General features: G+C 36.6%; 1 protein-coding gene across 4 annotated transcripts in view; it reads right to left on the bottom strand.

Annotated features, from left to right (window-relative positions):
* Nucleotides 1-14,825, bottom strand: part of MORC3 (MORC family CW-type zinc finger 3) — a 41,838-nt gene that overhangs the window by 13,657 nt on the left and 13,356 nt on the right. For all 4 annotated transcript variants that reach the window (XR_003971876.1, XM_030330167.1, XM_030330168.1 and 1 more), the window contains exons 5-12: nt 14,393-14,540; nt 12,722-12,869; nt 10,508-10,636; nt 10,181-10,300; nt 7,484-7,581; nt 2,977-3,081; nt 869-991; nt 688-762 (exon numbers count right to left, since the gene is read on the bottom strand). Coding sequence is in view for 3 of the 4 variants with exons in the window: in XM_030330167.1 (XP_030186027.1) it covers nt 688-762; nt 869-991; nt 2,977-3,081; nt 7,484-7,581; nt 10,181-10,300; nt 10,508-10,636; nt 12,722-12,869; nt 14,393-14,540 (946 nt within the window). In the remaining variant the exon portion in view is untranslated. The remainder of the gene's footprint in view (nt 1-687; nt 763-868; nt 992-2,976; nt 3,082-7,483; nt 7,582-10,180; nt 10,301-10,507; nt 10,637-12,721; nt 12,870-14,392; nt 14,541-14,825) is intronic.

Raw genomic sequence — 14,825 nt, 5'->3', positions numbered from 1 at the left:
TCAAAACCTGGAAGTTCTGCATGAACTCAGCCCCTGCGTGTGGTACACTAGCCGGAAGTTCACCAGGGCTATCGTTCATTACCCAGCTTCTCCCTCCCACCTCTATTTTCCATCGTGTCCATTCACATATTTACTCTAGTTAAAGCCGAACGAATCACTGTTTCCTATACATTCTCATCCTACCCGTCCTTCAAGGCATATTATACAGATGTCCTCCTTGAATTTTCCTCATCTGGGTTTCCCTTCCCATCCCCAGCGAGAGGTCGTCTCTCCTTATGGGCTTCCCAACAGGACTGGATCGTGCCTTTTATGATACTTGTCAACTTCTCGTAATACGTACATGCCTCACCTTCCCTATTAAGGCTTAAGCTCATACTGGACAGTACTCTATGATTCATCTGTGTGTGGCCCCTAAAAGACAAACTATTCTGTATGCAAACTATCTTGTAGACAGGACAGCAATAAACAGCAGGTAAAAAAGAGTGGATATCCACACTATACTGTTAAAAAAAACAAACCAAAAAAAGCACCCAATATTATGCATCCACAACAAAGTCTTTTTGGGGGTCATAGTCTTCTTCGGGTTGTACGAGTATGATCTTGGAGAAACATCAACTAATGCTGCAGACCCATCGCTGGTGCTAACCTGCGCATTATTTCCCTACCGTACGTTAGCTCAACACTCACTTCTTTTTGTAGGTTTTTTCATAAGTAGGATGCACCACATCTTCATCTTCGGGTTCTTCTGGAACATCACAATTTCTAGTCAGAAAAATCACATGGGAATAACACGTCACCAGCGCCTATTCATACATCTTGAACAGTACTTTCTGCCTTTCCAAAAAGGGTACTACCAACTATATGGTACCTGAACTGTGGGTCAGGGTTATTGGAGCAATACCATTTTTCTGGAAGTTGATCTATTCCATCTGGTAATTTTCGCCACTTTAGACAGGAATCACATTGAACCCATGTCTGATCAGGACGTTTCCTGTAACAAAACATAATATTAGCATGAAAATATGGATGCTAAGTATACTTCATTAGGTCTTCTACATCATTTCCACAGCAAAATGCCTTGATTATTTAATTTGTCCCTGAAATGTCCATGACATAATTCTTGTCATACAGCAAATTAAAATTTTTAAGCCAACAATTTTTGTTACCTTCAAAAGATTAAAGCTAACAGGTCAATTTCAACAGACTGGGGCACCTGCATGGCTCAGTCAGTTGAGCGCTCAACTTTGGCACAGGTCATGACTTCATGGCTCGTGAGTTTGAGCCCTGCACCAGGCTCTCTGCTGTCAGCATACAGCCTGCTTTGGATCGCTTTGGATCCTTTGTCTCCCCCTCTCTTTGCCCCTCCTCCGCTAGCCAGCACACAAGGTGCACGTGCACACACATATATATATATACGCTCTCTCTCTCTTAAAAACAAACGATTAAAAAAAAAGGAGAGACTTAAATGTCCTACTTAAGAGCATACTATTCAATTTGTTCTCTGATAATAAAAACTCAAAATATTGCAAACACCTTGTTTTGAAATTTATATTAAGTTAGCAATTGCAGTGTCCAATCTAGTATATTAATTAGCACAACAAAACACTGAAGTACAGAAAACAGACAAGCTGTTACTATAACTTAAGCAATTTTTAATAACTATATTACATTTTTAGCCTCTACTATAGCATATCTCTGAATATCTACGTGCATATTCTTTTACTTTATAAAGTGCTTCATAATTTTATCATTTGAAAATTGCAATGATCCTATGAATAATGTAGGTATTCATTTAACATTTAACAATTATTTATTAACAATTCATTTAATCTATGAAGACTGGGGCACCTGGGTGGCTCAGTCTGGTTAAACATCTGACTCTTGATTTTGGCTCGGGTCGTGATCTCATGATTTATGGGTTCAAGCCCCAACTCAGACTCTGTGCTATCAGCAGGGAGCCTGCTTGGGATCCTCTCTCCTCTCCCACTTGTACTCTCTAATAAATAAACATCTAAAAAATAGTATTTTTTAAATAAAAAAAAATGAAGACTTCACCTTAATGCCAATAACCTTTTATTTTTATTTTAAGTATTCTTTACTTAAGTAATCTCTACACCCCACGTGGGGCTTGAACTCACAACCCCGAGACCAAGAGTTGCATACCCTTCTGACTGAGTCAGCCAGGTGCCCCTCTACCAACACTTTTTAAATCTAGTTTTTTAAAAATGCATTTATAGTTAGATAAACTTCAAATAATCTAGAAGTTTATAAAGTAAATACAAGTCTCTTATTTTAGGAACCTACCATTGTTCATTTTTTTAAACCCTGGCAGAATTTTCTATGCTTAAAAAACTAAAAAAAATAAAACGGGAAATTAATACACTGAATTGCATCTTTTTGTTCTTCATTACACATCTTGGTCATCTTTCCATCAGTACACAGCTATTAGTCATAAATAGAGCTGGTACTGTGTGCTACCAGCTTGTGTGGCATATTTTTAAGTCTTATAACTCTAGAAGATGAGTGTTACTAAAATGTTCCCATTTTACAAGTGAAAAAGTAAACTTGTAAGAGGCCAAGTAATATGTTCAATGTTGCATCATTATTTAAGCAGAATTACAATCGAAATTCAGGTCCGCTTTAGATTCATGATCCTATTACACAAGACGAAGGTTTTTCAAACAATGAGTACAACCCATTAGTGGATCATGAAATCAATATAGTGGGGCAAGACTTGCATTTTTAAAATAAGTATCAGCATGTAACATTTGGGTAAACACTATTTCATGCATCTTTTGCGTGCATGATGTATAAATGTATATATTCATTGGTTCATTTCATGGTGTGCTGACTGGAGCTGTAGAACTTACATCTGACTATGGGTTAGTCAAAAGTTTGTGAACACTGTACAATCACTATACCCTCCCCATATCACATCTTGATATTAGAATGGTTGACATTTTTTCATGTACGTACTGAATATCTTCAACTGGCAAATTTAGAGGATATTCTGAATTTTTCTTGACTTTCATTTCATTCCAGTAATCATTCAGCTTTTCTCCTAGTGCTGCTATTGTCAGCCTTAAGAAAGAAAATCATAAAATCAATTTAAGAAAACAAAAAAAAGATAAAGATTACATTTATGTCAAATACAGAGAAAGCACAAACAACCTAGTAATGATTGTGTGGACATTATGGGGGAGAAGGGATGATGACTCCCAAAGGTACAGTGAATAAAGAAGGCTCTTGTGGCAATTTTCTTTAAGGACATTAAGAAGTTCCTAGAGGGGCTCCTGGGTGGCTCAGTCGGTTAAGCGTCCGACTTCGGCTCAGGTCATGATCCCGCGGTTAGTGATTTTGAGCCCCACATCCGGCTCTGTGCTGACAGCTCAGAGCCCGGAGCCTGCTTTAAATTCTGTGTCTCCCTCTCTCGGCCCCTCTCCCGCTCACACTCTCTCTCTCTCAAAAATAAACAAACATTAAAAAAAAAAAAAAAAAGTTCCTAGAGCAGAGCCAGAGCCAGGACCATCTTTGAAGACACAAATAGTAATATTTTGTGTCCTCTGTTGGGAAAATCTGCTGCAGACCACTTAGTGGGAGAATTGCAGGCTCTGAATTCCAACCCCAACCAATACAAGCTTCAAGTCAGAATAAATGTAGGCAATCGTTACCAGCAAGTATACTTCAAAATAGCTTCTGTCCCACAATTAAGACTGTCCGTTCTTCCCCAGTAAGACGTTAATAAAAAGCAAATCAATGGGATCTACTGAGATAAAGAACGCTAAGGCCATCCTTAAGCAATCACCTGAGTTCAGCACCTACTCACTCACAAGGTACAGTCAGTGTAACATTCTAAATTTAAAATAAAGCTTTCAAACTTGATATTTGAAATTTCATATTCTACACTGGCAGGCTAAATCAGATATTTCTATACCCAACCATTATCTCTCACTAAATTTTCCTCCATGATCACATAACACATAAGCATTCAAATGAAAATGAATCTTCTCTCCCAGATATATCCCCTCCCTACATCTCATGTTTTCAATCCCTCTTCGTCCCTTTTTCTCATCACCTCTATTCCTTAGTCCAGAAGACTGCACCCATTTCTGCTGAGAATACACCGAGGAGTGGAGCTGCGGGGTCACAGGGGTGTGAATTGATGTTTGGCTCTACTTGATAATCTAACAGTTTTCAAAACTGATCAATTCTCATACCCACTAGCAATGACGAGAGTGCCAACTGCCCTACATGCTCTTACTCATTTTAAATAACTTTTCCATTTCTGCCCATTATCATCAATACTTTTTGCATCTTATTTTAAAAACCCGCTTACTACTGGTTCTGAAAATTTTCTTGTTTCCATTTTCTGTTTTTGTCTTTCTCATTTAGGTCTAAAGTCCATCTGGTATCAATTTATTGCTACATCTGAGGCAGGAGCTATATTATCCATACAAACTGCCAATTGACCCAGCATTTTTGGAAAGATGATCATTTTCCCACTACACTATGATGTAATCTTTGTCATAAATCAGGTCATCGAATGTATAAAAAGTGGGGGGTTATTTTGGGCTTCTCCATTTCACTAGACTGTTCATCCTTTCATTAATACCACACTTGGTGAATGGCAGCTTTGTAAGTGTTGGTATTTAATAGTATTAAGTTTTCTTGCTTTGTCATTCTTTAATGATTGTCTTTAAGTATCTTGACTCTTCTGACTTTCCACATAAAGTTTAGAATAAGCCTATTAATATCAACAGCAACACATACTGGCAGGGATTTTTTTTAAAAACTGGAATTATATTTAATTATTTTGGAGAAAAACTGACATTTTATAATATTCAGCCTTTCTACTCATTGAGGGCTTTAATTTTACTCCACAATATTTCATAGTTTTCAATGTGTATATTGCATATTTTATTTATCCCAAAATCAAGTACTTGATTTTTTTGATACTTAGTAGGACTTCTTAAAATTTTCATGTTCTGGTTTTTAGTCATTGGTAAACAAATACACTCATTTCTGAATACTTCTTATCCAGCAACCCTAGACTACATAGTACTTAACTTGTTACTTTATTAATTCTTAATTTGTGGATCATTTTGGACTTTCTATATACTTAATACTGTCTTGTACAGGAAAGTTTTATTTCTTCCTTTCCAACCCTTGTAACTTTCACTTCTTTTTCTTCCCTTATTATTCAAGAATGGTGGATAGCAGATATCCTTGTCTCATCTTCACCCTTAAGGGTAAAGCTATCAATAATTCACCAGTAGGAATGATGCTTGGTGTTCTGTGTACATGCTCCTAATTGCTACTATGCCCTTCCATTAATCGTTTTGTAAGTGTCCCTTTTTTTTTCTAAATTACAAATTTGTGTTGTGATTTATCAAGTACTTTTTCTTAGCTATGAAAATAACCTCTGAGAGTTTTCTTTTCTCACATCAATGTGAACTGCATTGATTTTGGAATATTAAAACTACCCATGTCATCTTGGAATATACTCCAACTGGTTTTAATGTATTAATTTTTCTTTTTATATATATCACTGGATGGTATTTGCTATTATTTTAATTAAGATTTTTATATCTTGATAATGAGAGGAATCAACATAAATTTCCCTTCTTGTAATATATTCATGAGTTGACTAACAAAGTTATGTGCCCTCATAGTATGTTGTAAGTTTTCTAAAAATTGATTCAATTTCAAAGGAATGTACCCGATTCATCTAAGATGGTGAGTAATTGTTCATATTATTCTTCTGATGTTTTTGTGTCCATAGATCTGTAGTCATGTCCTCCTTTTCATTTCTGATAGTGATGATTGCTATTTTCTCTTTTCTTCCCTTTTATTGCCAGATGCTTATAGATTTTACTACTCTTATCAAAGAACAAACTTTGAGCTTTTTGATTTTTTCTGTTATGAACTTGTCTCTCAGCTTCAAATCCAGTCTTCTTTGCTCAGATTTCTGATTCTAAAACTTGATGGTATAAATATTTATCCTTCGGCAGCCTGAAAAATGTTAAACTGGATTAACAGGGCAATGAACTTGCTAGATGATGATAGCAGGACACATGTCCTTCATGTTCTGGTATGCGGTGTTATTGTTTGACTAGAGTCCAGTGGCCCCCCAGAGAGGCTCTAAGCTGTGTTCTCTAGCTATGCTCTGCCCCCAGCAGCCCACGACCTCCAGCAACAAAGACCAGTTCCAGTGTGCCCACATCCTTGGGCAAAGACAGGTCTCCTCTACAGAACAGCTCCAGCACACCCACACCCTCTGGCAACAGTGGACCACATCTACAGACCAGCACTGGCCAGGCCTTCTATCAAGTTTCTTACCATGGCAGGTAGCTTGTTCCTGTGTTTGTCTGAATCTCTGCCGGGGGGGCGGGGGGGGGGGGTCCTGTCCTAGTTCCTTTATTGTCTATTCTTTTCTTTTTTAAAAAAAATTTTTTTAATGTTTTTATTTATTTTTGAGACAGAGAGACAGAGCATGAGTGGGGAAGGGGCAGAGAGAAAGGGAGACACAGAATCTGAAGCAGGCTCCAGGCTCTGAGCTGTCAGCACAGAGCCCGACACGGGGCTCGAACTCACAGACTGTAAGATCGTGACCTGAGCTGAAGTCGGACGCTTAACCAACTGAGCCACCCAGGCGCCCCGTGTCTATTCTTTTCTAACCACGAGGTAATCGTCTTTCATATCTGCTAGTTCTGGATACCTGTTGTCCTCTTTTACCCCTTCTGGTAATCACCCTCTACTATCTTAGTTAATAATCCTTAGATTAAATTGTCCTCATTAAAAAAAACAGGAGTAGGATCTGCCTCAGGAGTGAATTCTGAATGTGTATTGATTTTCTATATGTGTGTTTCCTAATTCACTGATTTTGCTCTCACCTTTATTATTTTCTTCCTTCCACTTTCTGTTTTATTTCTGTTGTATTTATTTGAATAAAGGGCCTGTTGCATTATCTTTATCACAAATGTTCCTATGTTTACATTCTATTTCGTTATATATGCTCAATAGGAAAACTGTGCTTCCTAAAGTTATAAGTCACATTGATGGTCATATTCATCCTATGGCTTCTAACCACTCTTAAAAGATAAGAGTATTTCTGTCTAAGGCTCATAGGACAAAATTACCTTACAGTTCCCAACTAATAAGCACAAAGTGTCAGGACATTACATAATAAATGCTGACACCAAGAAAGCAAGCACACCCTCTATATTTTCCACAAAGCTCAGAAATACTTCATCAATAAAGATAGGAGAGAATGTATTCCTACTTGTGATGGAGTACAATATAATTCCTAGGATGGGAGAAGATGGTTAAATGTGTGTTCTATCCATGCCTCTCACCTACCAATTTCCTTAAAGTTCTATGCTATAAAAACATCCACAAGACAGAAAAAAAAAATTTCAGCTAAGGAAAAGTTATGACAGTATTTCTAAAACTAAAAAACCAGTAACTTAAATAGGTAACATACCTGTACTCATTAGTATAGTCAAAATCTTGTTTATTATGAGTTGGCTTTAGGAAATTACACTCTATAATTCCCACCACTCCAACACCCATGTTGTTTGCCTGAAAAAGAAAATAAAATCAGTGTTTTAAGCATAAGACATGATACTCAACATGATTACCCTTCCACAAGGATTTACAATTTGTACGAAACATTTTTCTACATTTTATGTCATGATTCTTAGAAAATTTCAATTGAAAAGTAGTGTCTCGTAGATAATTTTACTTTTCTAGAAGTTAATTCCCAAATATATTAGAGCCTTCCTCCAAAACACTTTCACTGTTGTCAAATATCCATTTAGACAAGTATTACCCCCAATTTTATCCAAGAGAAACAGACCACCTCTACTGGGATGTATTTCTTACATAGCAGAAACCACAACTAACTCCCTTCTATATCCACAAAGACTAGCAAAGACTCTAGCAATAATATGCCAAAAGTTTACTAGATAAAAATTAAAATCATTTATCCAAAGTTACACATCTAGTTGTTAATGGTGATGGAATAAAAACCTAGGTCAGTTGAAGTCAAGTTATTTTAAAAATGCTACTAGCTAAAATATTGAACTCAAAGTGTATGAGTCACATATTCTGATTACCTATGTGTGATCAGCAAGTGTATTTTACTCACAATTGTAGCAGAATCTACAAAAGGAAAAAGTGGAAGAATATATAACTTACGTAGTGAAAATGTTCATAAACAGAGCAACTATAGAAGAAACCATGCAAAACTAACCATAATCCCACTCTACCAAAACCATTAGTGGTTTGTCTCATTCGATCAGTAAACCACAATAGCCTTCAATGTGTGGGTCCTGTTTGCCTCCTTTCGAGCCTCGTCTTCTTGCCTCTCTCCCATTATTCTCGCGACTTAACATCTGCCCCCCAGGCAGAGCAAAACTACTCCCTTACTGAGGTCATGTTCTCAGAAGCCTCTTTCCCTTCCTGGGCAGATATTTTTCTCTGCCTGGGAAACCCTTGCCAGACTTTCAACACAATAACATCAACTAAGACTCCATCACCATGCTCTCCAAAAAGCTTCTTCTGATGCTTCCGACTTGTACTACAGTCCCCTCACCAGAAAGAGCTCTGAGAGCATGCTCTGTACCTTATCATCTTTTTATTCTGATCATCTAGCATGGCAAATCCTATCAAATATCTGACACCTATTTAAAAACTGTTTATTGAGTTCAAAGAATGCAAATACTATAAGGCAAATCCATCACCTGGTAGAGAAAAATAAAAGTTGGCTGTAAAAGCCTATTTTTTACCAGGTCAAGCTTAACCAGAAATTATACACAATGCAAACATAATTGGGTTGGAAAAATGGGCTGTGTACCTTACTTTGGTCATTTCATCAATGATAAAAGAAAAAAATAATTAACATTCTGTCACAGATACACGGTTTCTTTTGAAAACCAAAGCACCTGAGAAATAAGGCTTATTACCAAAAATGAATTTCCAATTACCAATGAAATTTAGTGACTTTAATTATAGAATACTTCTGTTGAAAATTACTAGTTGGATTATAAATGAAAATTGGTTTTTTAAATGTGATTGATACTGCATATCATGGTTGCCATATTTCTGTATTTATTTATTTTTTAATGTTTTATTTCTTTGAGAATGAGACAGCATGAGCTGGGGGAGGGGCAGGGAGGGGGGGGTGGAGAGAGAGAGAATTCCAAGCAGGCTCCAACACAGAGCCCAACAAGGGGCTCAATCCCATGAACCATGAGATCATGACCTAAACCAAAACCAAGAGTTGGATGCTTAACTGACTGAGCCTCCCAGGTGCCCCTCTACATTTATTTTTTGACTGAAATTAGTGGTTACCAAGAAGAGCCCAACCAAGTTTATTTACTTTTGCAAAAATGCTATATTCGGGACTTGTGTCGATGTAAAACATGTAACAGAGTTACAACCCTTACTACATGATATTGAAAATAAACCCACACTATTATACTGTGTAGAGCTCACATCATTCTACAAAGAATTTAGAATGAAATAAGATGAACAGAAAATGAAAACCATAGAACTGGAAAACAAAATATGCCTAGACATAAAACCTTTAACAAACTTGATTTTCAAAACTTATCACTCAATTCTTAACACATACACCCCCAAAAAACCTTTCTGTGAAAACATGTTTAAGGATGAACAAACAAGCATAGTGTGGGTAATGTTCATCAACCTAAACTGAATTCTGCAACAACGGAAGTGGTTTAGGAGGAAGGCCTGATATATTTAGGAATTAACTCCAGAGAAGTACTCACCTATATGATCCTGTTTTTCTGGCTATTGAGTCAGGACTAAATAAAACCAATTTCATCCCAGAAATAATCACGGATCCATATCCAGATGCAGTCAAAAGATCTGCATCCGGGCCTAAGATCCATACTCGTTTTAGGTCTGGGCAAGTTACCTAACTTATTGGCCCCAATTTCCTCAACTGTAAAACAGAGATAAAATATTCTGTCCCCCTCGTAAGATTATTTGGACCAAATGGGAAATACAAAAGTATTTTAAGTTCAAGTGCCGTACCAACATCATTAAACACATTGACACTTAAAAGTTATTACACAAAGCATGTTATTTCACATTTGACCCAGTAACATGGTATTTTAACTTTATAAAAGATATTTTCAGATCTACAGCTTACCCTTAACTGACATCCAACTTTTTCATAAGCTTTGATGAGTCTATTTCTGTGATACATCATTATCCCATAATGGTCTTTATTTCTGCAGTTGAATCCAAATGTAATTCTCACTGTTTTAGTCTTAAATGTTAAGGAAAATTCTGAACATGCCACCTCACTTCCTTCAAATCATCCTTTCTAAGTCATTTTTTAATGAATCCCAAAGTGCATAAAAAAGGGCACAGTTGGAGAGGACTCCATACCAGAATAAAAGGAGAAAGGGGGAAGAGGAATACACTTTATTAATGTGTCTTTATATGGCGTCATAAAAAGGAAGATAAAGGATACTAAAAACTTGGGTCGATAAACATCACGTTCAATGTAGGCAAGACTCTTTGAAACCAGCTGTGTCTTCACCTTCTGTCCACGTAATATTATCTGCATTCTTGGCTTTAGATACAATATACTGCAGTAAGCCTGAAAAGACACACAATAATATCTGTCTTTTCCAAATAATTACCCACAAATGTGTTCAACTTTACTGATATATGTATTTAGGAAGAAAGCTATGACCTCGCTTTGATAAAGGACCCATGAACTCTTCAACAACACAGACTATGAAGCTGTTATTAGTTAACATTTGATTGCTCTTCTTTAAAAATGAAACTCAATATACTAAAGCCAGAGAAACGGTGTGCAGAAAACAATCTATTGACCTATACAAATGCCATATTAAATTGCAAATAAACTTTTCAAAAAGTTACAAAACGGCGCATGTGGTATGATCTCATTTTAATTTTTTTTTAATGCACAAATGTACAAAAAAAGGGACTATATTTTCTGACTCTTCTGTCAAATATATATGTTGCTATACATTTTAATTTTTGTTAATGTTTATTTTTGAGAAAGAAAGAAAGCAAACAAGCACGGGGCAGAGAAAGGGAGACACAGAATCCAAAGTAGGCTGAGCTGTCAGCACCGAGCCTGACATGGGACTCAAACCCACCAACCGTGAGACCACGACCTGAGCCAAAGTCAGTTGCTTAACTGAGCTACCAAGGCACCCCTATTGCTATTATATTTTATTTACTATTTTTTAAATTTTCTTTCTTAATGTTTATTTATTTTTGAGAGAGAGACAGAGAGCGAGTGAGTGCACAAGCAAGAGAGAGGCAGAGAAAGGGAGACACAGAACCCTAAGCAGGCTCCAGGCTCTGAGGTGTCAGCACAGAGCCCGACACAGGGCTCAAACCCACGAAGTGTGAGATCATGACCTGAGTGGAAGTCGGACACTCAACCAACTGAGACACCCAGGTGCCCTGATTGCTATTATATTTTAAAAGTAGCAATAAATTTTATTTAGGCAAAAATGACAAAAAATCTAATACAGACAAAAGGGTCTATTATATACTTCAAAAGGAAAATATCATAAATAATATACCAACACTTATGCTGAGTAAATAAGCTTAGTTTTTTTCAATTTTTTTCAAAATTGAGTTGTAACAATCAGCAGGAATCTAAATGTGTTTTCAATTTTTTTTTTTAAGTTAGTTTGTCTATCTATTTAATCTCTATACCCAATGTGGGGCTTGAACTCACGACCCTTGAGATCAAGAGTTGCATGCTCGTCCAACTGAACCAGCCAGGCACCCATTTTCAATTCTTTTTTTTTTTTTAAGAGAGAGAGAACTCGCAAGTGGGAGAGGGAAGAAAGGGAGAGGGAGAAGGAAAGGGAGAGGGAGAGGAAGAAAGAGAATCCCAAGTAGGCTCTGCGCCAACACAGGGCTTAGATCCCATGACCTTGAGATCATGACCTGAGCCACACCATCTACTCTGACTGCCTCTGGACCTGTTTCATAAGTGAGCAAGATTTTCATACTTCAATAATGTTTTGGGGTATATCAAGGAATACTTAAGTATCTTACATTGTAACTGTTAAGATCTCCAAAAGTTACATGGTAAACCTGTAAATGTCAAATGTATCCTCAGCTTGGGGTTATGGAATAATCTCAGCACAAAAGGTAAAGGGAAAAGTCAGTATTATATGTCTTATCACAGTGAATAAAAAAAAAAAATTCTTTTTATATCCTACTGTTATTTGATTATTAATTTCTTCAATCTTAAAAACATATTCATTTCTAGGTTTAATGTCAAAGGTATTTATCACAAAACTGTATTAATACATAGGATCTGTAGTCTATAAATACAGGATACATTTTATATATATATATATATAATATATATATATAATATATATATTAAAAAACAATTGGTATTTTTGATTGAATCAATCACTATAGCTATCATAGGACATACTGATTCTAGGATTCCTAATTCAAATAATGTAACCACACAGTGAAAGAACTACAAGTGCTATTAGACTTAATGACTTTGCAGTTAAAAAACCATTTTCTGAGCCAAATACAACCACCAATGCGCTCATGAAAAGTTAAATAAATTGGTTCTGAGATACTTTCACTGACAGCATTTATAACATAAGCAGAAAATGTAATTTCCATCATTTGCTGATTTTCCCATGTCCAGAAAGAGTTGAATACATACCCTCAGGGAATAGTCACTCTCAGGGGCAATTTGGTCCATCCTTTCTTGTTTCTTGTACCCCTTCTTCCCTGTTGTCTCATCCAAATCTTCAGGAATTCTGATGTCATATTTATCCTTATCAAAATCAAACTCTGTTGCACTTTTGTAGCTATAAAAACAATTTTTTGAAGGAGGTAAATTTTACCTTCATGGCAAGATAAGCAAATACACTGCTAACAAAACAAAACACCTACCCACGGTAGATGTCCTGGTTGGGGGGTGGGGGGGGAGGGAGACAAAAGCAAGGGAAAAATGAAAGAACAGGAATCCAGAAAGAGGCGAAAAACTGTATTCACCCTCACACTGCTGGTGGGAATGTCAAATGGTAGAGCCACTCCAAAAACATTCTGGCAGTTTCTTAAAAAACTAAACAGGCAACTACCATATGAGCCAGCAATTACACTCCTGAGCATTTACCTTGGAAAAAGGAAGATTACATTCCATGAAAACCTGTGCATAAATGTTTACAGCTGTATTTGTAATAACCCAAAATGGTAAAAATCCAGATGTGCTCTAACTAGTGAATGGTTAAACACAGTGCTCCACGTATACAGTACAACACTACTCAGCAAGGAAAAGGGAGCAAATTACTGACACACACAAGAACCCAGATGCATCTCCAGAGAAATATGATGAATGAAAAAAGCCAATCCCAAAAGGTTTCACACTGTAGGATTCTATTCATATGACATTCTCAAAATGACAAAGTTACAGAAATGGAAGACGTGTTAGAGGTTGTCAGGGATGAAGGAGGGAGTGGGTGTGAATACAAAAGGCCAACATGAGAGATCACTGTGGTGATGAAAATGTCCCGTATCTTGACTCTACCAATGTCATTATCAACACTACTGCACTACAGTTTTGCAAGATGCTGCCACTGGGGGAAACTGGATGAAGGGGTACACGAGGTCCATTATTTATGCACGGGAATGTACAAGTATCTCAAAATAAAAAGTGTAAATAAAAAAAAAGAGGGGAGTAAGGATGGGAGGGGCATGAAAGAAAAAGCAAGAAAAAGGGGAATAAGGGAAATCAGAAAAGATTTAAAGTGAAAGTATTTTAGGCTTACCACTCAATTTGTGCTTTATTCATATCATTCTATGTGTCTAGGTATCAACATTAACACATTCATCCAAAGTTTTAAAAAAATCTTATTTGCAAATGATTTTATCCTCACAAGGATACAAAACCTTAACAATCCAGAGGCCTCATCCACATTACTTTTGTCACCAGATGTTAAGTCATGCTTAGCTTTAAGTCACGGACAAAGACTTCTCTACCTAACTTACGCAGGTCGGGGCTCGTCAGGTGAGATATGATCTTCCCATTTCTTTTGTTTGTTTCTTTTTGAGGAGAGGGACAGAATAACAGAAAGTGAGAATTGGCCTCTCTGGATACTGAATATGCAGGGCTAGGAAATTTAGTTTTAATAATATGAAATTACCTCGAGTTGAAGCCAAAGTGGCCTCAATAAAACACCCATGGAAAAGACAAATCATGACCTATGCCAAAAAATGAGTACCTTCCCAAGTATTTCTATTCTGTACGACCACGGATCAATAGAACACAACTATTTTTGCACAAACAGTTCACCTCCCACACACGTAATCACTGGTTCAGGTCGATATTTACCTTCTAAGGTTCCAAATGATGATCCTTGTCCCCTTCTTACCCATAATAGCATCAAGTTCTGCCAGTAATTTCTGTTCCGTAGAAAACAGAGAATGTTCCAGAATTGCTGCAAGGCTTGCTTTGGATTCTGCTAAATTTATCATCTGTCGTATATCCTAAGTTAAAGACTTAGAACAACAACACATTTTTCACAATTGAAGTATGCGAACTCAAATTTCGGTAACAACAACAACAAAAAACTATTTCCTAAATTAATATCTAAGTTTTGAAACTACAGTCTGATTTCAGATGAACACCAAGAAAGATGAAGTAGAAGCAAGTTTATTATGATTCCTAATTTCATAGTTCCTAATATATGAATGTGTTTTATAAAGACACAGAGGACATTTTCCTAAAGATATCTTGCTTCTCACGGTCATTAGGGGAAATTCCA

The sequence above is a fragment of the Lynx canadensis genome, chromosome C2, assembly GCF_007474595.2.
Source record: "Lynx canadensis isolate LIC74 chromosome C2, mLynCan4.pri.v2, whole genome shotgun sequence".
Taxonomy (NCBI): domain Eukaryota; kingdom Metazoa; phylum Chordata; class Mammalia; order Carnivora; family Felidae; genus Lynx; species Lynx canadensis.
This window is presented reverse-complemented; position numbering and strand designations above follow the sequence as displayed.